The 27247-nt window shown below is 43.7% G+C and overlaps 1 protein-coding gene across 1 annotated transcript; it reads left to right on the top strand.

Annotated features, from left to right (window-relative positions):
- SLC75A1 (solute carrier family 75 member 1) lies at nucleotides 1-27049 on the top strand. Its single transcript, XM_075499671.1, has 13 exons — nucleotides 1-286; nucleotides 2447-2636; nucleotides 3852-3948; nucleotides 8415-8518; nucleotides 9498-9656; nucleotides 11468-11656; nucleotides 16154-16262; nucleotides 17295-17406; nucleotides 18796-18904; nucleotides 21093-21183; nucleotides 22963-23010; nucleotides 24480-24569; nucleotides 25953-27049. The coding sequence occupies exons 2-13, from the start codon at nucleotides 2466-2468 to the stop codon at nucleotides 26057-26059; spliced, it is 1386 nt and encodes a 461-aa protein (XP_075355786.1). The 5' UTR covers nucleotides 1-286; nucleotides 2447-2465; the 3' UTR covers nucleotides 26060-27049.
- Nucleotides 27050-27247: the final 198 nt, after the last annotated feature.

Genomic DNA, 27247 nt, shown 5'->3' with positions numbered 1-27247 from the left:
AGGAGCGGGTCTGGGCCGGGTACGGCTCGCCTCAGCGGGGCTGCGGGTCCGCGGGGGCTCAGCCGCGGCGGCGGAGGGTGCTTTGCGGGGGGGACAGCGGGTGCTCGCCGCGGACACCATATCTCTCTAGGGCCGTCCCTTTCCCGCCCGGCGGCCCCTCTGTCCTCTGGGCTTTAGCTGCTGTGGGAAATTGCTTCCGCCCCCCGTCCCTGATTGAAACTCCTGCTTTTGACCTGAATCAGGACTTTGTTAAGGAGTCAGAGGAGCCTTCCCAAGGCTTAGCAAGGTAAAGCCGCGCCTAGGAAATTTCAGAAGGGGGGGAAGGGGCGGTAAGAAAACACCAGGAGGATTAAATTCTTCCTGCTGGTTGATGACAAATCTCTGTGTGTTAGGGTAGGGCCAGCTTTGCTGCTGATCCCTCCCTGAGAGGCACAGCATCAAACCCCGGCCCTGCCGGCCGGAGGTCGAAGGCAGAAGCAATGAGACAGGCGGGGATGTCTGGGGAGAGCCGAAGTGGAGCCGAGCAAGTGTCAGGGGTGCAACTGTCGAGAGAAACAACTTCCCTAAACTCCCCCTGCTTCAAACATGTCTCACAGAAATCGAATGTCATAGTAGAGGTGAAGTGGTTTGTTTTTGCTGACAGGATGCCAGGACCTACAAAATCTTTGGTGGTTTCCTGCCTCGCAAAAAATAGGGAGAGGTTTGAACAGCAAAACTGATGGAGCACAAAGGCAGAAACATGTAGTACTTCGGGATATTGCGTAAGGGAAGTCACAACCACGTAGCCGAAAGTGGAGCTGAATGAAAGGTCAGTGCTAGCATCAGTAGGTTCAAGCTTCATACTAGCTGAAATGGCAGTAAGGGTAAGGTGTAAAGGATGTTACCCTGTGTAAATGACCCTGGAATAAAGTTCAGCTTGGTCATACAATTCAGTGCACGAATAAACAAATGGGAGGAAAAACAAGATAGAGTCTGCCACAATGAACCCATCCCTCAACTGTTGGCTGCACAGACCTAGGGCCGGGGAGGATTTGTCTAAAGGAATGGTTGTTTTGGCTCCGGATGCTCTTATATCATTTGAGTAAACAAGTAATGCTAAATATTTGTAGCAGTGTTGACTTACCATTTTAAATAAAAGGATCCTGAACATAACCAAACTGCTCTGTTCACTAGCAGATTTAAGAGCATTATGCCAAGAGTTTAATGAATGGATTGCACGTGGCCCCCTTCCACGTTTACCTCATGGTGTTTGAACTTTAATAATACTTCAGTGCTAGTAAACTGAATCCACAGGTAAAGAAATGTCACAATAATATTTATTGCTGAGCATAAAAAAGTGTTATGATCTTCAATTAGTGTAATACGATGTTACATGTACAAATGCCTTGTGTACATAATACAGTATGTCTTGTCTGGAATAGAATTTATATTAAGAATTGCTCAGTGTTTTCAATCCTGACTCATCAAAGTCAATGGATATTTTGGTATTGATTGACTTTGGATTAAATTCTGTCTCCTTTTTTACTCTTCTAGTGCAACAAAGGTTCAGGGATTTTTGCAGTAGTAGGAACTGCAAATTTGACTGTTTTATGACTGAGATACCCTGTAATGTTTTACAAGTCTGAAGTTTGCAGTTTCATGGTTTGTGTATTACTCCTTGATTTTGATATCTGTTGAAACTGATTTTTTTTCAGGATGTGGACTGAATTCTTTATTTGTTAAATGCTGAACATATGACCTGCATCCTTGTTTAGGTCTTTAAGACAGTTTTGGAGTATTATCAAAGAAAGTTGATAGATTGGATATTTCTGACAAACTAAAATGCTGCTTTAATCACTTGATGCCCCAACTCATATAGCCTATCAGTGGCTGTCATCCAGAGAAAGACAAAAAATTTCAAGTTTCAAACTTTTGTTGTGTTGTTTCTTGAGTTGCTGTTGCTCTCCAGGATTTATTTTGAAGGCAGCATTCCTACAATAGTTAGGAAGTCTGCCTTATTTTTTTTTGTTAGCGCTTTAGTAATTTCTAGTATACACTGAAGGTATAAATAAGCTATTAGTTAGATATTCAAAACAAGAGTACCCTTTCTATTTTATTGTAATGTTGAGTTGAAAACATTTGGGAAAGTTGTGTTAGCATTGCTCACATGTTAACAAGCTTTAAATGCTCCTTAGTTCTGTGTTTTATTTGGGATGCTCCTATAATAGAGTTTGTTATCTTACTGCTCTTGTAGCCTGTTCTTGATGCAAGCAAACTTGGTGCTGAGCTAGTAACCAAGGCTAGAGAGTTGAGGTTCCTGTTCCCTTGAAAACCAGGTAGCTTAATACAGCCATAGCTTATATTTATTTTTGTGAAGTCTGTAGAAAGCGAGAATGAATCAGCAAGATACTCTTGTGAAAGGCCTGCAAAATGCTTCCTGTTGCTGCATATAAATGTAATTTTTTAAAAGCAGAGCACCTGGGAACATGGCCCTGCAAGACAGAGAAACCAGCAGCAGCTCCATCAATGACAAGCAAGAACAGAACTGCAGTCGTGTTATTACAATTGTCTTCCTGGCACTCTTCATCGACTTGTTGGGATTCACTCTCATCTTGCCACTGTTTCCTTCCATCCTTGATTATTACAGCCAGACTGAGGTAAGCAACAGAGAAAGTCAGCCTGCTGAAAATGTTAGGTATGAGATCTTCAGGGAAGGATGGAAGAAAAATCCCTTGCCTTGGGGCAAAACGAATAGCTGTAGGCAGAATAATAATATCCAGCACGTTTAAATGGTTCGTGGACTCAATTAGTTTGTGAACCTGCATGAGACTTTTCCCTCTTGCTTTTTCATTAAAACGAGGGATTTGTATTGGGGAAAATTCAGGTATTTCTTAGGGGCTAATCCTTGTAATTACCAGCGCATTTGTGACTTACACTGATGTCACTGGTGAGACAGAGTAAACAACAATCCATAATGGATCTGCATACAGGGGTTTGTCTAAGAAAAGAGATAAGAGCTTTTACCCTACTTGAGTATTTCACACACTCTCTTGCTTCCACCGCCAGCATCATGTTCACTAGGTCTCAACTTCCATTCTTAGCAGGGAGCTGGCTGCTGGTCTGGGAATGCAGGGCAGAAAGTTGTTTTGGTTCCCTGCTGTGCAGCCGGTCATAGTTACCATTCTCAGGTGTTACTGGACAAGATGAAGATGTTGTCAGGGGAGAATTACTTTGCAGCTCACACCTCTTATCTTGCAGCCCCTGTCTAACCCCACTCCAACTGCAGCTGTAGCCTTTGTCATTCTTACAACCCTATCTCTAACCCTAACCATGGGCTCTGATCTCCGGGATCTTCCCCCACTTCCAGTGTATTTCCTATAGCCAAGATCATCTTTTCAGGGCTTCTTTTCATTCTTCCTTCTTCCTTTCAAGTCCTCCTCCTCTTTTCAGGAACCATTCTTTTTTGCACCACCTCTTCTTTCTGGACCTACAAACCCCTGATTCTCCCAGTCTAAATAGTGTACATGCAGAGCGATAGTGTGTCTCATGTTGCTTTATTAATTGAAGGATTCAGGACATGCCACTTTTGTTTAGTTCAGGTTTTAGCAAGTGGCAGGCCTGATGGTTTAAAAAAGTTCAAATTCAGACATTCTCCCACCCAAACGCATACACCCAATTATCTGCTGCCTTTTAGCATTCTCAATTTAAGCTATTTTTAGCCTATAACAGCTGATCAAGTAGGACATTTTCCCAAGGAGGAGGGAAGGAATCATCTAACATTACCTCTGGTTCACTAAGCTCTGATGCCGTCTTTGGAAATACAACAGGGAAACTGTCTTCCTGCTTCTATTTCCCAGCTATGTGTTTTGCAGGATGGATTCTATTTGTCATTGCAACGTGGTGTGGACTGGTTTGCAGCGATGGTTGGGATGCCTCCAGAGCGGAAGTACAACAGTGTCTTGTTTGGAGGTATGGACATTAAACAAACAAGTGAACAGACTAAAAAAAAAAAAGTGTGTTGTTTTCAAGTTATTTGCAGTGTTGATGTGAGGAGTGATGAGGAAAATAACAAGAAATACAAAAAGCATACTTGCCTGTTATTAGATTTAGATTTAAATAACACAGAAAATGTCTCTTACAGTAGGCTATAAATGATTTTGTTTTCACCACACTGATAGCATTGAAGAGTTGGACAGCCCCATCTCTGTCATTTGGAGACATCTAGACAGACAGGAGGAATGGGTCAACAGGAACCTTCTGAAATTCAGTATGGACAAATGCAAAGTCCTGCCACTGGGAAGAAGTAGTCCCTTGCAGTGATACGGGCTGGGCACTGACTGGTGGGGAGCAGCTCTGCTGTAAAGGCCCTGGGGTCCTGGTGAGCAGGAAATTGAGCATGAGCCAGCCCTGGCAGCAAAGTGCCAACAGCACCTGGTCTGTATGAACAGAAGCAGAGCCGGTAGATTGAGGGAAGCGATTGTTGCTCTCTACTCAGCACACATCTAGAGCATTGCATCCAGTTTTGGCCCCCCAGTACAAGACAGACATTCATAAACTGCAATCAGTTCAGCAGAGGGCCAGGAAGACAGAGGGTCTGAGGGAGCCTGGGCTTGTTCAGCCTGGAGCTCTTAGCACCCTTCCAATACGTATGGGGAGGTTATCGAGAAGACAGTGAGGCATTTCACTGTGGTGCATGGTGGGAGAAGGAGAGGCAACAGTCATAAGTAGAAGCAAGGGACATTTAGACTGGAAATAAGGAGGAACTCTTTCACAGTGAGGATGGCCAGTAGAACAGGTTGCCCAGAGAGGTTTTATAGTCTCCATCCTCAGAGGCTGTCAGACCCTGACTGGATGAAACCCAGAACAATGTGGTCTGACCTTGTAGCTGACCCTATGAGCAGGCAGTTGGAGGAGGTGACTTCCAGAGGTTCCTTTTAACCTGAATTATCCTGTGATTTTGCCCAATTTGTTCTACAGAAATACAGGCCTGCTGTTCCTTATTGTCAGACTGCGAGCTGAGGGTCAGGAGCCTGCTGGGCTAGACCCTGCACGGTCACAGAAATTACTCTCCCTTCACAATTGATCCGCACGTGATTGGAGATCAATCTGTAGGAAACACTGGAATTAGAAGCTTATGAGTTCAAGTCTCACCTCCCCGCTGGGCAGCTATAGTGCAGCACTGCTTCTAAATCTCATTAGACCTATTAAAACAGAAGAGCTGCTGACTTGTAGGGTCCAAAAGCATTTGCTGTCACTAGGACACTCTGGTGTGGGTGAGCTCCAGTGGGAGTAGTGCAGGAAATCCAGCAGCTTGTATGTCATGTTACACATCAGAGGCTTTTTTGGCTCCTTGCAATCTAGAGAGTTCTGAGGAAACTGCGATTTCAGAGCATGAAGATGTGAGGGTGTCTGGGTTAATTTTAATTGGAGATGTCCAGACCTTCTCCTTTTAGTGAGCTGAGGCCTCCCCCAAGATAAACAAAAGGCTTTTAAACTAAAACCAGCAAAACTTTATTAGAATATAAGTATGAATATATTGTTACTATTTAAAGTAGGTTTTTTGGGTTTAACAGACATTAGAAAGTTTATAAAAAATTTTCCTCTTTCCCACAGTGTCCTTGTAGGCATGTTTTTGTTTCTGTGCTCATTTTCAGTCATATTACTGGCTTTGAATGGTAGGAAACAGTTTTCTTTAATCCCTCAGAAACTGCTTTCTGCCTCCTTTAAGGCCTGCCTGTAAGTCTCCTCCTTGTTCCTTCTCTCTATCTCAGACTCTGTTTAAACAAGGGGCTGGGAGCTCACAGTCATGTCCAACTTTGTTGCCTTTCCTTTTACCTGCTGTGTCCTGTACTCTTGGGAGTGCTATATTCCTTGACTTGGCTCAGTTGCTTTCAAGGGGAAGGAGAAATCTCTCTGCTCCTTCAGCCACAGGCAGTGAGGGTGCAGACAAGGTGGCTGAATTAACCTGATATCTGTCACATTTGACTCCATCTCTTCTGCTGTCTTTGATGACAGCTTTTCTTAATGAGCCGTCTAATTTGCTAAACCAACAGAAGACTTTCTTTTTTCCTTTTCTTTTTTTCTGGATTAGTTTTCTACCAGATTGAGTTGAATTGGCTCACTGGAGAGTTGACCAAGGCTGCAGAAGCAGGGGAAGATGGACAAGCCAGCTTAGTTGTAAGTCAGCTCCTGTCTCAGTCCATCTTGTCTGATTGCACCTTAAAAGGTTATAGTGGAAAGGTTCACTATACTTGTGATGTTAAGCAGAGGCCACTCCAGTCTTCCCGCAGCCTGCATTCCTTCATTGCCTTTATCTGCAACAAGGAGCAAAGGATTCGAAAGATACTTGCAAGGTCGTCTTGTTGCTTCTCCCAGTGCAGGATATCTTCTGCTCTCTTTCATCTTTGCTTAGACTGCAACCTCTTGAGGGCAGAAACCTTCCCTCCCCTTATCAAGGCCCTGAGGGCACCAACACTTAGTTGCAGTGACCAGCCTTCACCCACACACTTTCTGCCCAGTGATTCAGGAGCTGTATTTCAGCTCAGGCCTGGGCCTTGCTATATTGTCAGTATAGCCTTGTCTTTTGGATGGACCTTGGACCTACATTGCAGGTGTCTTATCTCCTGAATGGACCTACATCATAGTCTTGTTTCCACTCCTTTCTCTGACCCTGTCTCCTGTTGGTCCTGACTGGGCTCCCTGGATGGACCTTGTCTGGGACTGTCAATGGACCCTGCTAGTGGCACCCTGCTCTGCCCGACCCACCTGGATTGTGTGGGACTGCACCTTGGTTGGTGAGGGCACTGCCAGTGTTGTGGTCACCCTCAGCTCCTGGTTCATTACCCTGTGTGCAACAGCCCCGCTTTTGCTTCTCCCTGGCTATGAAGTGCTTGCCATGTCTGGGTGTTTTTAGTGCTAGAAATACAAGGAGAACTTGTCTCTCATTAATATAAACTGCCAGTGTACCAATCTATAAGACTGTGGCCAGCATGTCAAGGGAGGTGATTCTGCCCCTCTACTCCGCTCTGGTGAGACCCCACCTGCAGTACTGCATCCAGCTCTGGGGTCCTCAGCACAGGAAAGACATGGACCTGTTGGAGCAGGTCCAGAGGAGGGCCACAAAAATTATAAGAGGGATGGAACACCTCTCTTACGAGGACAGGCTGAGAGTGCTGGGGTTGCTCAGCCTGGAGAAGAGAAGGCTGCGGGGAGGCCTTATAGCAGCCTTTCAATACTTAAAGGGGGCTTATAACCCCCCCTTTCTTATAAGAAAGATGGGGACAGACTTTTTAGCAGGGCCTGTAGCGATAGGATGGGGGGTAATGATTTTAAACTAAAGGAGGATAGATTCAGACTAGATGTGAGGAAGAATTGTTTATGATGAGGGTGGTGAGGCACTGGAACAGGTTGCCCAGAGAGGTGGTAGATGCCCCATTCCTGCAAACATTTAAGGTCAGGTTGGACAGGGCTCTGAGCAACCTGACCTAGTGGAAGATGTCCCTGCCTATTGCAGGGAGGTTGGACTAAATGGCCTTTAAAGGTCCCTTCCAACCCAAACTATTCTATGATTCTATAATTTTATTTTTTTTTTACACAGTTTTTGGGGCTTTTAAGCTATCATAAGCAGCTGTTCTCCCCAAGGTCTTCAGTATCAATATTCTGCCTCCCTCAAAGTTGATGGGAGCAGACCTTCTGGTCTCTCTCTCCTCTGCCTTTTAAAGGTTTGATAGCTGCATGATCTGACATATAACCCAGTTTTTCCTTTAGAGAAAAACTGTGACAGCAAGGCATTTTTTTGCCTGCTTGTTGAGAGTGTAGTGCAAATTAATAAGTGTGTGAAGCTAGAAATGGCAAGAGAAAAGAGGAATTAAAGATCACAGAAGCTGGAGGCAGATTTCAAAAGGCTCTTGGAGTCTGTTGGAATCACTCCTACCTCTTAGGGTGCCTCACTAACAGCAGTGCTCATGTCCTTCTTTCCATGATAAGAAGGAAAGAAAAGCTAATTAAGTGTGACAGAATCAGGTTCAAACAATCAAAAAAAATCTTAAAAGAACTGCAATTATTAAAGCTGTGTTATCTCTGCTTTAAGAACAGAAAATTTATGTAGTCAGTTGGGGAAGCATTCCATTATAACCAGTGAGTTTCAAACCACTTCTCACCAGTGAAGTAACCAGCAAATCATCCCGTTTATGCCTGTTACTCTAGTCTGTCTGTAGTTGCCGCCTCAGTTAAATAACAATGCAAGATTGGTGTTTTGAGGGTGGCTTAATTTCAGAGACAAAGCTGTTCTTTATAGCTGTAGTTTTACATCTAATTGCGTACTTTTAAAGGATGTAATGGAGTGATAGGTCTGGAACAGGTTGGCTGTCTTTGTATTTAAGATGAAGGCAGCAAGTCTAATCATATATATATATAAATTTTTTTTCTTTTTTTAGGTCTGATTGGCTCAGTCTTTTCCATCCTACAGTTTTTCTCCTCTCCCCTCACCGGTGCTGTGTCAGACTGCTTGGGCAGAAGACCTGTTATCTTGATGACAGTGGTATGTGTCTCATGCTGATTTTAGTCATGCCATCTCAATACACAGTTAAAGGCACTATGGTCTTGTGGTTAGCACAAAGGATTGGGAAGTTGAACATTCTAGATCTGATGGTTGTTGGCTGCTTCTTGCCAAGTCACTTAGCCACACTTCCAAATGCAAGTACTTAAGCTGAGCTTCCCAGGTCCAGAACTGTACATAGGAGGCACAAAAATACCTATCTGTTGCTGGGATTTTCCAAAATCCCTTTCCCCTGTGTACAGGGGTATGACTTTGGATGCTCTGTTTACAAATGTTAGCCTTAATCCCTGTATATTTTAGTTCCCCGAGTGACTAATGAGGGCTGATCACTTCATGACCTGTTTCACAGAGCCTGGGGATTGTTGATTAGGAAGTGCTATACAGCAGTGTAAGATATGTTTCTTATGAACACTGTCTAAAAAGTTTTCTCTGTTGCTGGTCAGAGTATGGGGTTCTAATTACACAAGCAGTGCAGAGCAAGTGCATGCATACATGATGGAACTTGGCAGCAAATTATATACAAATCCCCCTATCCTGTAGGTTTGTGGAGAGTGAATTAAATAAGCACGTGTGCTTATGATTGATTATGAAATTTAAGGGCTAGAACTGTGAATTCTTCTTATTTTGGACTCAGAATTCTCTTGAAGTTGAAAACAAGTGGAGCAGGAGGTACAAAAGTGTTTTTGTGCCCAGTACTGATTTAGCTCCCTTTGAACTTTCCTTACTCTTTGAATTTTATTAGTAACCTCACATTTATATGAAGCTTTTATGGATTTGTTTCTACTTCTTTTATATCACTGTCCAGGACATAGTGAAGTATCAGTATTTTCAGACATTTGTTACTTTTTTTTTCCCCACTAACTGTTTAAAAAAAAAAAAAATCAAATGTTTAGCTGGGAAGTGTGCAGAAATGAGATCAACTTTGCTCTGCTTTATAAAGAACCCTTTCTTGCTTCTGCAGATGGGTTTGATAACATCATACGCACTATGGGCTGCCTCTAGGACTTTTGGCGTTTTTCTTCTCTCCAGGATCATAGGTGGAATAAGCAAAGGGAATGTCAGCCTCTCCACAGCTATAATTGCTGACTTGAACTCTCCAAAAGCACGGAGCAAGGGCATGGTGAGTTACACATGTGGGGTATATTTGTGTTTGCTGGGTAACTTTTAATTGATTTCAGGTGCTCAGAATGTCTTCCTCAGGTGTGTGTTCACTGATCAAGTGAAAACATGACTTTATATACTACCTCGCTTCTGAAAAGATGCCAGATCATTTTGCTGGTGAGCTCTCGGACTTTACTTGTCAATGACTTTTACCTACAAGTGAAACACAGATCCCTAGAGGTAGAAGAACTACTTGTGTAAGTGTTATAACTGTTACTCCTGCTGCTAACTGTAATCCTCGTTATAATAGCTTAGAAATCAAAAGGTCTTATGGCCCAATTTTGGTAGCTGGAACCCAGTTACAGGACAACCCATTCTTCTCACCTTCCCAAACTGTGGAAGCGCAGCAGCACTGCACAGCGTGCCTCCTGACTTCCTTGGATGCTGTGCTGGCTTCAGGATCTGAGCTCAATGGGTAAAGGATGTGGCATTTGGCTGACTGAGCAGCAAGTAGTATGAACAGCTGCCCTACCCTCTTCCACAAGGCAGTGGACCAGATGGAAACACCATGCAGGCTGAACTTTACCTGTGAATTACCAGTTAGATCTCTTATAAAAAGCTTGGGGGCCCAGACTTCTATTAATAGATTGTTATAAGCCACTATGTGGGACAGCTGCTTCTTGGGAGGGGAAAGCTTTAGATTTCACATGAATTTTCCAAGCAATTTGTTATAGCCTTGGTGAGCCAAAATATATTTTTATTTATGGAGAGGGATAGCCATACAGCACTAGTAAATAAAATGGGTCAGAGCCTATTCTTAGGGCTTGAGAGCAAGTCACTTAGTACAGCATGGCTCACATCCATATGGCTATACTCTCTCCTTTTCCAAAGCAGAGTAGGCATGTTCATTCTGCTTTCTGGGAAGAGAATAGCATGTGACTGATGCTGTTCCCAGACTGTGATGGGGCATTGCCTGGGAGAGTGCTAGCTGGGCAGGCTGAAACAACACTGGAGACTATGAGGTGACACCTGAGTGTGCCCTGGCCTTGTTTGGTGTAGTACTATAGGTATAGCCAAATAGAATCTGGAAAGCAGGATGATCTTGTCCTGGGATGATGACACATGTTTGGGGCCTGCATATGTGCATGTACATCTTTGAATGTCTTTTAAAGAAAATGAGCCAGATCCTGCACTGTTGTATTCTTAAGTAATCTCACTGAGGCTGATGACTCAGATCAGTGCTCTTTTAAGCTCCCATCCAGCATGTACAGATTCTACCTCTTTTCTTATGTGCTGGTTTCACAGTGAGTTAATAAATTCTCTTTAGTACCTGCACTAAATTCAGGTTGTTCTGGGAAGACTCTCAGCCTGTTTGCTCTATGAGACATAAATTCCTAAATACAGAAATTACCAAAGCATTTTAGAAGCTATAGACATCATTATGAATTTCTACCATGGTGCTGTCCTCCCTTCTCCAGTTTTACGCTACAAAATCTTATCCTGTGTCTGAGGGATCTGCTGGCTCAGCAGTCCCTGAGATGGGAATCATTATTTCCCTTCCCAGCTTCCTTTCACTCATAACCATGTTGCAGTTTGTTCCTGCCACTTTCCTGACTAGACAGAAGATAAAATCAGTTATTTGGAAATAATAGTTTTTTCACACTTAACGCTCGTTGCTGTGCACTGCCTACATCCTCAGGGTGGTTATGTTCTGTATCTGGTTGCATTTCTTTAAAGTAAATGCCAGGAAATCCAAATTGTTTTAGAACTGAGCTACCTGAACATACTGGTGTCTAAAACTTCATGTCTGTGTTCATTGTATCACTGCAGGCAATGATTGGCGTTGCTTTCTCCCTTGGTTTTACCCTGGGCCCCATGATCGGAGCTTACCTAGCCATGGAGACAGAGAAAGGAGAAGTCTTCTATCTTCGTTCGGCATTGTTAGCGCTCGTGTTTGCTGTGGCCGATTTAATTTTCATCTTCTTCCTACTTCCAGAGACACTTCCCAAAGAAAAACGGGTAAATGGACTATCAATCTGAAGATCTGTGTTTCTTGCAAAAACAGGATTTGAGAACTGTTGAAATACTGGAAACAATGAAAAAGGGGCTGAGCCAGTATCTCAGGAATTTAGCTCATTCCTGGGACTAGGATCTAATATTATTATTCAGGCTGGTGTCGAAGTGGTTGCATAATGGTCTCATCTCCTAGCCCAGTGTAATATGAGAAATTCTTTATAGCTAACATGTCTGCTTAATTGCTGGTTTTGGTGTGTTAGGTTTTTATTTCTCAAAAACTAAGGAGAAGGAGGGTGAATTTTAAACTATGATCACAATGGCTCCCTGGGGATGAATTTTAGCTAATCATAAAAGTAAACGCATCAGAGACTGGATTTTCTTTCATTTAGCCAGTATATGTTAGAAATTTTCTTAACTATTATCTTATCTTTGCTTGATTATTTTGAACACTCAAGTAGCAAATTACTCTTATCTCTGAGCTGTGCTGTCTTCCACAGATACAAAATATCTACCTGTGCTAAAATTCAGTGACTGTTTGGATTTGCAGGGCCAAACATTTATTAACGTTATGATTTCATATTGTGTGATCAGACACTGTCCAAGATATATCTGATTAAAAGTCTCTTGGCACAGTCTCCTTTGGTAGCGTAGCAGAGACTGAATTCAGCCCTAGATGGTGAAACACTAGGTGAAACACCAACCCAGAGGTGAAACGCTCCATTTGAGGCTTTCAGCTGGATTGGATCTTTCCTATCATCTCTTGTTTCTAGGCAGCACTCAGCTGTTGAAGCATGCTTGGTTTCTGGATAGCCAAACCCATTTGACACTGAGAATTGTTCAGGAAACTTGTGCCTGCAATGTTCCTACCAGGGCAAAACTTTAGACCTTCCCTGAGTGTTTCCCAGCAGGTTGTGTCCCACGTGAAACTGGTTGCTCACGTTATCTTCCCAAGCGCTACAGCTATTTTATTAACAGCTCTTCAATGTGTCATCTGTTCCCCTTTCCTATTTGGCTGTTTCTAAACATTCCAGATAAAATCCTGTGCTTGGTTGGAGCTGCACACTCTGGGGTGGTGGCAACATGTTGACCTAGGGAAGTGCTGTAGAGCGAATCTGTATTCTATAAACAATTCCACCTTTGCTGTAGAGAGATAAATGGCTTCAGGGCCTTTTAGGACTGTATGATGACTGAGTATCTCCCCCCTTCTTTTATTATCCTCTTGATAGTTCTTCTGATAAGCTAGTCTGTGTTAGCCAACATGACTGAATTTTGATACGAAAATGAAGACTCCATCCCTGCTTTTTGGGGCTCTGTCTCTGTGCAGCAGTGGGTATTGCGTGAGGTGGATTAATAGGTGCCTCTCAGGGTCAGGTCCCAGTCATGCAAAATACACAGGGTGTTTGATTGCTGATGAGATAAGGGTTTGTCTGGCATTGAAGCTTCTTGTGATTGGTATCAGTGTTAGTGCTTTTGTGCTGTGTCCTTTCAGCCTGCATCTGGGCCATGGCCCCATGTGATTTATGTGTTCCAGGGTATTTGTAATTTCACTTATTAGGCTGCTTTGCTCTTTTCTTGGGTAATTCTTCCCACTTTCTGAGTGGGAGGAGGGCAACTTTCTTGGTCCCTGGATGACAGAGGAAAGGCAGGTATGTTGGCTGCCTTTCTGGAACTTGGCTGGGCTGAGCTGGAGCAGGTGTTCCCGAAGTATAGGAATGGATATGTTGGAAGCACAAAGCTGTAGAAAGAGAGGAAATTATAATGATAACTGGTAGGAAGATGTGCCAGTGGGATCAGACATCTGTTTCCTTGAATTATGCTGTGTTCTCATCATATTCTTGTTTCTCTGTCAGTCCTCTTTTCACAGGAGAGAAGATCAAGTATTTCACATACATTCATGTTGGAATTAACTTGTAGAAGGGGGAAGGTGGAGGGGGACAGGGGAAACAAGGATGAATTTTCATCCAAGGAGAACAGAATTTTTGCTATCCTTCCTCCCCTTTTTTTCAACTGTTCCACAAGTTTATCAGGTGAAGAGTGACCAGAGAACCGTACCTTTCACCTGTCAGAGACACTGATCTTATGTGAGGTGGCCAAAACAGCTCCTGCTGTGACCTGCTTGGGAGAAGGGAGGAACAGAAAGGTCTCTAGTGGAATCTGTCCCCTTTAAGAGCTTTTGAGTTAATTTTTAGCTAAGCTAGTCATGGTCAAGACTGCCTAGCTGGAGGGAGGGTATTACAGCTTTATTTTTCTGCTGTCCGGCTAATCCTGTAAGGACTATGTGTAGGGCTATGCAGCATCACTAGCAGACTTATGGAAAAACAAGGCTTTTGCTCTGCATAGAGCATACTGCATACTAAACAGTGTCTGATTTGAAGGGTAAGGCTGGAGCTTGGAAGGCCCAGGCTGCATTCCTGATTTGGACTGACTCTGTGCCTTCAAGACATGTTACTTAGTCTCTATGCATTAGAGGAAAACAGTTAACAAAGACACTGTGAAAAATGTCTACCATTCAAGTTGACTTTTGGGGTGATCATGAAGTAAAATAGAGCAATTTTGGAGTAATAAATCATAAGCATAGAAATTAAATACAAGTTAGATGTTGCAGATTTTGAACCTGCAAAGATCTAAACTCCATGCAGCTGGTGACATTGATTGAAATTGGCAGTGTATGCTTTGCTATTTGGGGGTGGTGAAACACTTTTGTCAGTTTTAGGACAATGTTTTCATTATCGATCAGTGGATGAACTCACTTCTAGACTACTGCTTCTAGGGCAAAGATAGGAGAAATTAAAAGAAATTTACATGTACACACACGTATGTTAATCTAATACATATATATATATATATTTCATAAAACACTCAAGATTTAAACATATGCATGTATAATGTATATCCTCTGGACCAAACTAAAATCAGCTTTGTAGTACAAAGCAGCTTGGCACCCTGTCTGACATGGATAAAAATTCAAAACAAGTACAAACTACAGCTTTTTTTATTACTGGCAAACATGCTTGAAGAGACTTGCTTGTTACCAGATTCTCTATGCTGTAGTACAAACACCATCATGCCAACAAATGCAGGAACTGAGGATTGCTACAAGCCAGCTTCAGGAAATCCTCTTACAGACCTTTTAAAAGCATGAGGAAACTTCTTCTTGGGAGTGTCTGTTTACTCTCTGCAATGCATGCAGTGGAAGGGGAAATCCCAGTTTGTTCCCAGTTTGTTCTATGTGCATCAGCAGCTTTATGGCTTTATACAAAACCAGCCTGGTATATTGAACCTGTTGCTGTTGTGAGACTAATAGGCTCCAGAGCTCTGCTGTCAGATACTCAGAAGTTCTGACTGTCAGAACAAGACAGGGGTCACGTTAATGCCATATTGAAGGTTGATTTGTTTACAGCTTTATTAAATCCAGTCTATACGAGTCCTCAGGTCATGCACCGAGATTAAGTTCCACTGATAATTTGACCTTTAATCTCTGCCCTCAAGGGGGTAATAGCTCCCTCCCTATCTGGGAAGAGAAGGAAGCTCATCAGATAAAGTCTGTGCAGTGCTTTGAAGATGCGAAATACTAAGTGTGATTATTCAGAATTCTTGAGTATGTCTTGCCTCTTCCTATGACCGTCATGTAAAGTGACAGTCTAAATTCTCCTACTTTAAAAGGAATTGTTTCCTTAAGAATTTAGACATTATTTCTTCGTTAGTACTTTCTTTAATTTTCTATACCTTAGAATAAAAAATAAACAAATTAAAAAATTAAATTCCCTACAGATGAAAGAATAAGCATCTCTTAAGCTCCTGTTGATAAGGAGCAGGGAGAGTGCCAGTAGATGCATAATTAGGTTGAGATGTACAGAGTACAAGGACCAGAAGTGCTACAAAATAAATTTTCCTCTTCAAAAACCACACAATGTGGCTTGAGTAGAATGTCTCTAGAAATCCCCCTAAAATCTCTCCAAGGAATCTCTCTAAAAATCGCATTTTCCTTTTCTTCCCCAGGAGGTGTCACTGGCTGGCTAAAAGACCAACCAGTACCAAAACAGACCGTTGGTTGATGTGCTACACATACTGTTCTCAGACCTGTAGCACACAAGCAAATCCCCAGCTTCCCATGAGCTTGCAGGCAGATGTGCCATTATTTTCCCAGCAAATGTTCATTGGACATGGGGGATGGTGCAAAAAGTGAACCAAATAAAGCCACCTTCAAGGCTGTGGAGAATGAGCCTCTTCTGCTTATTAAGAACCCAGGGAAGAATCTGTTCTCTGTCTTCAGTGAAAGCTGCTATCAGTGCTCTACTTCCTAGTTACAGTGCTGGAGCCAGTTCTGTGATCAGAAAGTCTGGGATGTTATTGGGGGTTACTCAAACACCAGTGCCAGTTGCCTTGTTTCATCTCAGATAATTTGTGTAGGTGTAGAAGCACACTTGACTGTTACTGTCAATTCCTTGCAGTAGTTAATACATCAGGTTTTTAGATAAATCTCTCTATTTCCCTGATCAGGTCTCTTCTGTGATGTCTGGATTTCAGGCAGCAGTTGACTTGCTCAGTCCTTTGGCTTTATTTCAGTTCTCTGCAGTTGCCCGAGGAAAGGAATCCCCTTCAGAGGAGAGTAAGTGTTAGCTGGCTTTTTAATTAATATTGTATGTCCTTCTGTATGTGGTGATGGTTTCTAAGTAAAAACGTTACTCAAACCATTTCAGAAGCAGTACTCTGTTTGCTCATTTAAAACCCACCTTACTAACTTATGAACAGGGAATTGCAAGTTCCCTTGGATGCTGGTATTATTACCAAAAGAAGGTTTTAGAGATTAGTGTTTTGGAGATTTCTGACTTGCTACTTGCTTTTTCTTCAAGCACTGGCTGCAGCATGGGGTAGACTGCAGCAAGTGAAGTGATTTAAAAAGATAGATCAAGGCATGAGTGAGGGAGATGTGAGTTTGCTTACGCAAGCTGCAAACTAGGAAACTTCAGACTGGAATTTTATTTCTCAATTCAGGACTTGGAGATGTAGGATTTGAGCTGGCCATTTCTCTATATGAAATTATTTAAGCTGTAGAAAACAAATCGGTGTTTGCCAGGTACACCAACTTATCAGTCAGTCCTCCTTGCTGCTGCCTCAGGAATAGAGTAATATTTGCCACTTCAGAGAAAACCTGTTAAATCCTGCACTGGCAGAAAAACAAGTAAGGTAGTCTCTCACAGTCCGTTTGTAGCTTAGAAAAAGGGATGCTGTGCATTAGCCAATATCATCCTGAGAGCAGCATCAAGGTATTGATAGAATGTGGGTATTGACTAAAAATAAATAAATCCCAGTGTAGGTGGGTGTGTCAGTGTGAGGCAGAGGGGCTGGATTGGGTGAGTGAGACCAGGGTGACCCAGAGAGAGATGAGCCTTGTTGGCTCTCCTCCCCTCATAAGAAGGGAGGTAGTGGGCAGAAGTAATTTTGTGGCATGTCTTGTATGGATATTTAAAATGAGCATCTGAGGTGAGAACTCTTCCCTGTACAGTTGATAAATGTTGCTCTACTATCATTGTTATATTCTCAAGCTGTGCTTGAAAAACACCACTGTATTTCTCCCTCTTTTTTTTTTGGTTGGTTGGTTTGTTTGGTTGGTTGGTTGGTTGGTTTTTTGTTTGTTTAGATCTTCAGAATCTCAAAATCTTGGGCATGGCTTATTTCCTGTACGTCTTCCTGTTTTCCGGCTTGGAGTATACGCTGAGTTTTCTCACTCACCAGAGATTCCAGTTCAGCAGGTATAGCACACTTAGAATATAAATGTTGTATATTTTGTCTAGGATATTTTCCAAAATCTTGATTTAAGGTCTCCATTTATTTTCAAGAGAGGCTTTATGACGTTAGTAAAAACACTCAGAAAACAACCACTGTGTTCAGTGATATTTGGGCTTTGTGGGAAGAATTTATGAAAATACAGGCACACTGTTTATCATGAAAGGAAATACTCAATGAATCTACAACTTCTAATAACTAGAGAAAATCAATACACAAGATTAAATTAAAGCTCCTGAAATATGTATAGCTGGGCTAGTTGTATTTATTATAATAAAACCTTTTCTCTTCTAGCCCAGAAGAGTTCTTCAGTATTAGGACAAATCTTGAAGCTCAAAAAAGGCAAAGGATGGAGGGATGGCTATGTGATTATATTTGCTCATCAGAGTTGTGTTGCATACGGTGTACAGTCATTACATCATAGAGTTTGATTTCCTTTAGTCAAACATCAGAGAAGAAAGAGAACAGAATCCACTAACAGCAGCTCAGCTTGAAATACTTTTCCTGCCAGCTCATAGGAAGATTTCCAGCCAGGAACATGATCCTGCAGCTTGATTCCTTATGTGTGTAGAATTGAGTAATTCTCAAGGGTTTGTCTCATCTTTCCCTGTCTGTCTTTCATTACAGTTTGTGGCTTGACTAATGTGTGTGCATCAAGGAAAGGTTTTCTAGTGTATTGAGCTTGCTCTGCACAGTCCTTTCAGGATAGCCATGTAGTGAGATGTACAACTTCATGCTGACAGTACAGGCTGTGTGACAAACAAGCTTGTTATGGAGGTGAGAACTTTTAGTTGAGAATATCCACATAGTTTAGTAGATAAGAGAGGTGGAAGGGAAATCTGAAGAAATATTTAAGGATGGAGGAAGTGATGTTGCAAGCTTCCCAGTGTGGTACATGATCACCACCATGCCAGTGCCCATGTTGTGCCTTGGTGACCTTAATCAAACTCTGCATGAGTGGTGGCAGTGGCTGTGAGAAAGCAAAACACTTGTTCCTTGGAAACCAGCAACTCCTGTGCATATGGCACAGACTTCCATGGCACAGGGTAATTAATATGTTGACTCTTTGTGGGCCACCCTAGAAACAACTAAACTGCATTGTAGCAATCTAGAGATGATTGCGGCATTTGCCAGCAACTGTCCCATCTCTACATAAGAACTCAGAGTTTTATCTTCTTGCTGTCTGCCTGCCATGGAAACTAATGTCAGCATTAAGAACTTTGCACTGCTCATGTGAGCACCAAAAAGCGTTTTCTCTCTCTGGTTCAGGAAAGGGTCTACACTGAACCGGTGAATCCCAGGGTGGAATGCTCTGCGCGTGACTCCATAATCTGTGTTTTTTGCCTCCCTTCTAGCATGCAGCAGGGCAAGATGTTTTTCTTCATTGGAATAACAATGGCTGTGATCCAGGGAGGCTATGCTCGCCGAATCAAGCCAGGAAATGAAATCAGAGCTGTAAAAAGGGTAAAAAAAAAAAATTTTTTTTTTTTTTTTTTTTTGTTCTCCCCCACAAATCTGATATGTTAATTTTCAATCTATCTGAAGTGCAACAAAATATATTTGGAGGCTATAACTGTACTTGTCAAATCAAAAGAAATTTCTGTCTCATTACTCCAGCTAAATGACTTCTCAAGACCCTGGTTGTTGGGCATTTATCAGTCTAACTAAACTTTGGAACATTAGAGCCATTTCTTACTGTATCAGCTACGATATTATTGAAACCTCGAGTTCTTCCTATATAACTGCAGTAGGATATGAGAACAGAGTGTCTGTGCAAGCTAGGTAAAATGCTGTGAAGATTATGCTTTGTTTCAGTGATTTCTCTTGCAGTGCAGACATTGAAACTACTAAAGCTGCTTCAGAGCTGATCTCTGACTCTTTCTGGCAAATTATTTTCAGTGACATCATCAGTCTGGCCATGTCTGTGCTTTAACAGGCTTTCCCTAGAGTATATGTCACTGGTGGGCAGGGGAAATAGATTCTTCCTCCAGTCTTCGATTTGTGATCATCAGTATCACATGTGACGATAGCATGTACTAATGTTCAGACAGAAGTTTCACTGACAAAAGTGTGCGTTTCTTTGTTTTGCTTGCCTCTTTCTTCATAGAGATGCTGCTGCTGCTGTGCTGGGATGACAGGGAACCGTTTCCTGCAGCTTATGCAGCTGTGGGACAAGTAGATATGTGGTGTCATTGGCATTTGTGCATGGAACTAAACAAAGCAGGTTTCAAGTGTTTCTGAATTTTTGTTGGCTGCTAGGTATAGGTATGCTTGGACTGTTAAAGCCTCCATCAACTTACTACACATTATTTTGAGGCCAGTGTGATTTCAATGGTGGCAGGGCAAAAAAGATTACCAAACTGCACTGCGTTCCAGTGAATTGACTCAGCTTTTCTTGAAGTTATTTCTGCTGGTGAAACCATCTCCACCCTGCTCCCTGGCAGGCAAACGTTAATGGCACGTTTGTTGTGTCACACAGGAAGCATTTCCCTGTGAAAGAAAATCAGGCTGCTTTGTTAGTACCGCTTTATCCTCTGCATCAGCTTCCTCCACGTGCTCTGCCAGCCTGCTGTGTCTGCTGTCACTGCACTGCAGTTTGTGCAAACTGTGGCTTGCCCCACTAATTTTTACACTCCTTCCTCTTCCCTGCACTGAGAAGTGTAGTTAACTAGAAATACTCACTTAGTTTAGTTGGTCTGAGCTGATTGCTTCTCATAAACATCCACGTGCACTATGCAGAAACCCACTGGCCCCGGGGCACTCTTTCTGTGGATGTATGGGGCTTGAGTGGCTTTTGTGGGAGTTCCCCCTTCTGCTAAAGTTATTCTGGCAATTTGTTTGTGAGTCTGGATCATATGGCAAATGTGGCTGCTCTTCGCACAGTGATTACAATAGCTCATTTATAACTGAATCTTCAAAATGAGACATTTGGTGGGAGTGAATATCCTCTTTTGTGAAATGTGTAGCAGATCTTAACTGATCTGTCTTTTCTGCGAAACCTTTGTTTGTGAGGGAGAGATCACAGGGGAACTGAAGTCCAGGCTCTTGGAGGAGATGCAGAATGTTTTTTTCTTTTTGGGTTTGAATTTCAAATGCCACCCCCCCATTTTTTCTTCTTGGCTACAGAAGTATGGACTTTGAAAGCTCAAGAGGGTTTGATGTAGCCCTTAAAATCAGTCAATACTGCTGAGAACAAGCAGAGGAGCTGTAGTCCTGTTGCACACAAGCTTTTTGATCTCTTGTGCCAGCTCAGGAGATAAAGAGTTAAAGCTAGATTTTTGTCCAGTTCAACACAGAACAAGAGGAAAAAACACCAAAAAACAGTAGATCGTGTGAGAGAGAGAACTGCAAAAATCGATTTTTCCTCAGCTGTGGGAAATAGGGGGTGGGATAACTACAGCCTGTGTTACAGGTGACTCCAGCCTGCATGTGGTCTGCAACCATGTGATAGCGAGAGAGAACAGAAAAGTAAATTGCGCTGATGTGGGGCCATCCAGGTGAATTTGAAATGCCTACTTGGGAAGAAAGGCTTTCTGCTTCTAACTTAAATGTAGTCCCATCAGTGGAAGAGAACCAGAACCGGCAGGACACCTAGAATTAGGCTTTAACAAGCAGTGTTTAAATGTGACCGTGTGACTCATTCATTTTGCAGGCTATTATGTTGCTGATTCCAGCTTTCTTGTTAATTGGATGGGCTGCAAATGTGACCATGCTGAGTGTTGGACTGTTGCTGTACTCTTTCGGTAAGCTATTCAAAATGCACTGAAAGCTAAGCACAAATAATTTTTCTTCATATACTTATTCACCCCGTTAAAAAAGATGCACTTCTAATTTCAAACTATGAGTAACAGAAAGTTACTGTTTATAAAATATGGAAGAAATAGTGTCTGGTTTTTTTTCTGATGCTGTTTGTATCACAGGAAGTTGCCATGGTGATATTTGGACACATCCCAGTACTCCTGTTGTCCTGTCTCACTGGGGAGCTCTTGAGGGTGGTTTTTTTCCCCCCTCTCATCAGACCTAGAAGCAAAATATTCACTAAATAGCTCAGCTCAGGAAAAGAAGGGAGACAGCATGTCTTTGCATTTCTGTGGTGGCTGCATTATTTCTTAGGCAACAGGCCGGAGAGACCTGCACACTCTGAAGCTGAAGGCTGGAGCGTGCGTTCAGGCTGAGCGAGGGTGAGGGTAAATCAGCGTTGCCCTGAATGTTGTGGCATGGTGCTGAGCTGGCTGGACACCGCTCTGCTCTCTTGCATTGCAAGCTGCTAGTTCAGGGAGGGAGCAAAACTCCACCTATTATTTTTGATAAGTGCAGGTCATTTTCAAAGATGTTTAAGTGTTTACGTAAATAACATTCTGCCAATTTAAGCTGTTATTCAGGGAAACGGTTATGAGTGAAGTTGGATTCACCTACTGAAGTGCCTATCTGAAAGGAGATTTCAGATATTCCCAATGCTGCTAACTATTGTTAAGAAGCTTCAAATATGACTAATTACAAAAGTAGCAGACTTTTCTCTTTTGCATGATACAGCTTGATTTAAAAGTAAATTGTAAACCACAAAATGCATCTGTTTAGTAGCTTGCTTGTCTAGGGACAGCTGTGTATTTGATGAGTTTCAAAATCTACATCTTATCTTCAGATTAGCTTTTGAAAGCCCACTTGGTGAGGAGGGGTGAGAGGAGGTATTCATTTTGTCTAACTGTGCTGGAAGTTAGGAGCCTCGTCTTCCTGGGCTCCGTACCTGGGCAGAAAACCCCATCTCTTCCCCAGTTAAGCCAGCTAGAAATGCCTCTGGAGGGGCCTCTCTTCCCCCTCTCTTCCTCCCTCTGCCCCAGGAGTTAGGTGCCTGCAGTTAAGGCAACATGTCTATCGTTCCTGCTCTCCAGTTGTGCTTTCCTTCCCAGAAAAGATTCTGCTTTGTATGCTTAAAGCAATTCCTTCTTGGCAGAAAAGGCGCCTATTTCAGTAAGAGGGCAGTGATTGCTGAACAGCTCTTGGCTTTTGTGTCCAAAAATGTTGTAACCTCTTCTTCTTGGACTTGACCGTCTTATTTCCCAAAACAGAACGTGGCTGCCTCTTTCATCCATGAGTACGGGAAAGCTGTATGCATGGGGACAGTGTGATTCTGTGCACAGCCACCTCATTGTCCACTTGAAATATGGGCGATTCCCTTTCCCTGCTCCACCTGACAAGACCCCAGTGATTTGGAAAACTACCAGTTAGCTGACCTGACCTATCCGCTCCTTTCCCGTGGGCTCATGGAATGAGAGACACTAATGTGAAACATCTGCTGAGAGCGCTCATGGCTCTGGGCTCTTCGTGCAGGTTGGCTTTGAGGGGGTGTTTTCATTATTGAACTGGATTAAACCTGATGATTCATTGTTGGTACAGTGCTCCAGAACTCAGCATATTTCTCTGCAGTAGTAATGAGTTTGAGCCACATGTTTTTCAATATTGCTCTTGTAACTGTTTTGAGCGCTCTGCTCTTCATTGACAGTCTCTTTTGTGGATTTTTCCAGCTGCGGCCATTGTTATCCCGTGTTTGTCAGCAGTGGTGGCAGGCTATGGTGAGTGTCTTTCCTGCTTTGAGTGGCAGCCCTTGGCCACATAACTGACCTTTGTGTAGATTTGGCTCAAATACAGAACTGACTTCAAGCTTAGCGATGCATCAACAGGAACGCTCGTGGCGTAGGTCCACCTTGGATCTGAATGTTGGACCGGTGACTCTGGCTGCTGCTTGGCTTTGTAAAAGGCCTCTTTCCCCCAGATGCATTAACAAGGAAAGCAGCAATGTCAAGTATTACAGTGAACCGCTACTCCATGCTGTACGTATGTAATCCTGAAGCGATAATCGCCCCTGCAGGAGTGAGGCTAAAGCCTAGAGGAGAGCCCTTCCCAGTCACTTGTATGCTGCCCCTTTTCAGTATAGCCAGTGATTCATGACTGTAGTTACCCTCCAATCACACTGTGCTTTGCTGTGGGGAGGCAAACCAGCTGTGTTAAGCTGAAGGTGCTACAGCCTTCAGTCCCTTCGCTTCCCTGAATGTCCTTCACAGAAGAGAAGCTAAGTGGGGCTGCAGGGGAGAGGAAGACAATATCCTGACCCTGGGGAATTCAGAAACATCCTGCAAGGGAGCGTAGGAAAACTCCAAACTGACTTGTACCTGTTTCTGAAAACTGTACTCCATGATGGATAGTTTCAGAGCTAGCAAACAGCAACGGCCTGTTCAGTGACCATCGGTATCACACTTCAGTAACGGTATTACACAGTTCTGTACTGTGTAACGTGGCTTGTTCCAATGTGATGGGGAAACCTCAAGCAACCTTATTTCTGGTTGTGATTAAGATGATGAGGAAGAGTGGGAAAAGAATTGATATCATGGGCAAAGACCACAAACAGCACTGAGCAGGGAATGGCCTGGGTTCTCTGAAAGAGACACCAGCCATCGCTGCCAGCAGTAAAACCATTTCTTTCCAATTCCTTAGAAAAGACCTTCTAAGGAACCTTCTGGATTTGTGGCCCTGGTTGCTACGTAACCTTGTAAAGCAGAAGTAGCTGTGTTGCCATCTGTGGATGACACAGTTTGTTCTTTAGCTTTGGTTCTGTTGGTTGCCAGCACTACAGTGCTTGCTGAGGTGAAAAAGTAAGGCTTTGCTCATTAATGTCACTTTTATGTTGCTCTTACTTAACTTGCATCCGTGCTTCTGTATTTATTGTACACCTGTGCCTCCTCAGCAAATCTTGGGTACAATGTAAAGCTGCTTTTTTGCTGGGCTTTTTGGCAGGGGGGGAGAGTGTGCTACAAGTCGCCTGTGGGCAAGCACTCTTGTTTTCTCAGTGAAGCAGTCATGTTTACCTTGGTGGAGGGGAAATAACTGCAGCTTGGGCAGTGAGTGTGAAATGGAAGGAGGGGAAGATGCATGTGGGAAAAACCTCCAAAAGAACAAGGCTCCAAGCACTACAGCAGTGCCCTGCAATGCTTTCCCTGCCCCAAGCAAACCCCCCACACTGAGTGATGGCTTTGTGCTTGCACAGGCTCTGCCAGCCAGAAAGGACGAGTCATGGGGATCCTGAGGAGCCTGGGCGCCCTTGCCAGAGCCCTGGGACCGATCCTGTCAGCTACAGGTGAGTGTGGCCCCGTGCTCCTTCCTGCCTGTGCCAACATACAGCCTCATGCTGGGCCCCCACAGCCCGGGGGGCTCTGAAGGGGAAGGGGAAGCGCAGCATGTTTCAGAGCCGTGACGTTGTCTTTGCAGAAGGAGGTACCCCCGAGAGCTGCAGCAGGGGCAGGACATGGTCCTTGCTAGCACCAGCGAAAGCCTCATGGATGAGTTAAAAAAGTTCATAGAAGCCAAGATAAGCTAGACAGCAGGTAGTGCCTGATTCTTCAGCAGTCCAGCAACAGCATCAAACTAACCAAGCCCTGTGTGTAGCTGTGCTGCAGGCAGAGGAGCACCACAGTGGGCCTGGCCCCAGCGTGCAGAGGGAGACGGAGGCTGACCAGGAACCCTTGCCATTGCTGGTCTTATTTTTAGCCATTTTAGCTGCTGAGGGGCCACCCTGGCACTGGGTAAGCAGGAGTCGGTGAGATCAAGGTCTCCTGTGCCGCGGTAACTGGTTCCCTGCATCTCATGAAGCTGCATCCCAAGATGGTACAAATTAAGTAGGGACAGTCCATAATGTGCAATAAAGAACTTCTCAGCATTAAAAGCGTCTGTAACCTGTACACTAGATGAAGAGGCCACACTCTCCTAATGCCCCAGAGCTCAGGCAGTCTGCAGTGCCTAGCCGCCCTGCCTAAGGCCAAACCTAGGCTGTGCCTAAGGAGCACAGGTCACCCCTGTATGGGGTTCAGTTCCCCCAACCCGTTATAGGGTGAAGGGACAGAATATGGGGAAGCAGCCAGGCAGCAACTCTGAGCTTGAACTCAGCCCTAATGTTAAGTAAGTTTGAGCAAAGCCAGAACCTGTTTCCTGACTGTATCCATGTGCCAAGCAACTGGCTCGCTCTGGTTCACCAGACCACTGCTCTGTGCCGCAGCTAGTGCTCCCAGGTGCAGCACAAGTCCTGCCCTTGCCCTCCTACCTTGGCATTGGCTTCATGAGTGTTTCACAGCAGGAGCCCAGTACCAACAGTGAGAGCCCTGCAAGAGCAGCACAGACAGCGCCAGGAGCAGCTGTGGAGGTGGTGCTGGGGCAGAGTTAAATAGTTGCCTTGTAAAGCTGAATGAGTGAAGAGGAACTTCCCCATTACCACACTGGCAAGAATGAAAATATCCTATTTAAAATAACCACTTTTAACATGCTGTTTCCTGGGAAGAGAACCAGCACTGCTATTAGCTACCTCCTCTTTATAACTGGTATGCCAGCAAGGATGTGTGGTGGAACATGCAGTAGTTCTGTGTTCTCCAGTCCTGTCAGTAAGGTGATGAGAGCAGGAGCTTTGAGGGCCAGTTCAGACAGAGGCAAGGACAAGCATACTAACAGATAACTCTTGTTTCCTTTGCAGTTTACTGGCTGGCAGGGGCAGAGGTTTGCTTCACTGTCTGTGGAGCTTTGTTCCTCATCCCCTTGGTTTTACTTGGTTCTATAAAACAGCAGACAAAGGAGGAGTAGGAAGTAACCACAGAACTATCACCAGCTTCCAAGGACCTCTACAAGACCTGAATCTTGGCACCTGACTGCTGAGCAAAGAGGGAGATCTTCTAGGAGGGGATGGGCGATGACCATTTGCAGCAACACCAGACTGCAGGTTTCTTATGGCCCTTCCCCCAGCAGTTATGTTTAAGACAGCCTCCCAGGCAGCCTGGCTAGTTTTGCAAATAGGAAAAAACCACCCACCCACAAAACAGTCGAGTAAAGCACCAAGATTATCAGACAGCAACACAGCACAGCACACTCCTGACTTGCCCCCGCGTGCTGTTGAACACGGCACTGTGTCATACATGGAGCTCTTCTCTGCACCTCTCCCTTCGTCATCAGCACAAGGCAGACCACAGCCGCTGCCCAAGGCCTCTGCGAAGAGGACTGGTTTGTCAGGGTTTAGCTAGCGGAGAACACCTCCACAAGGCAGCTTCCATGCAATTGTCACGAGATCACAAGTGCTCAGCAGACCAGGTAAAAGCTGCATCAACTGCCTTAAAATACAATGATCAACAACAAAAGCGAGCAGTATACTACAGGCTTCCTGAGCCTGACTGACATTTTGGCATAGGTGGACTGTTTTTAATGTACAATTAAATTTGGAGTGATGTTTTATATTTCTAATACTGTGTGATAGTTTTTTGATGACCAAGCACTGTTCCTTTTGCATCACAAATAAACTGTTAACATTGTACACTCCTCATGCAGTCATTAATGACAGTTAAGATGTTACAGCGCTGTTGGGTGAAGCAGAGGCAGGGCCCAGAACTGGCCCCCTGGAGGGAGCCAACCACAGCAGCAGGCAGGGCTGCCCCAGGGAGAGGGAAGGACCCCTCCACCAGGTCCTGCGCCCTGCTCAGCTGGGGCTCCAGCCCCCTGCAGTAGCCAAGCTGAGTATGTCCTGAGAATACATTAAAGCAATCATTAACACCACATTAATCATTAAAAGAAAATGGAGCAAATTAAATTCAACAGGCTACAGCTGCAGAATAAAACTCTACAAGTTTCAAAAGCAGAGCATGAAAAGACAATTTTTTTTTTTAAGAGTTTTATTTGTGAGTAGAACTTAATGATACAAGAAAGAAAGAAAAATACAGGACTTTATTCTGCCCTGAAGTGTGTAACCATACCATACATGACTACATTTCATATTGTAATACA

The sequence above is a fragment of the Mycteria americana genome, chromosome 4 (assembly GCF_035582795.1).
Source record: "Mycteria americana isolate JAX WOST 10 ecotype Jacksonville Zoo and Gardens chromosome 4, USCA_MyAme_1.0, whole genome shotgun sequence".
In the NCBI taxonomy this organism is placed as follows: Eukaryota; Metazoa; Chordata; class Aves; order Ciconiiformes; family Ciconiidae; genus Mycteria; species Mycteria americana.
The sequence above is the reverse complement of the archived record's forward strand: the minus strand, read 5'-3'. Positions and strand labels throughout refer to the sequence as shown.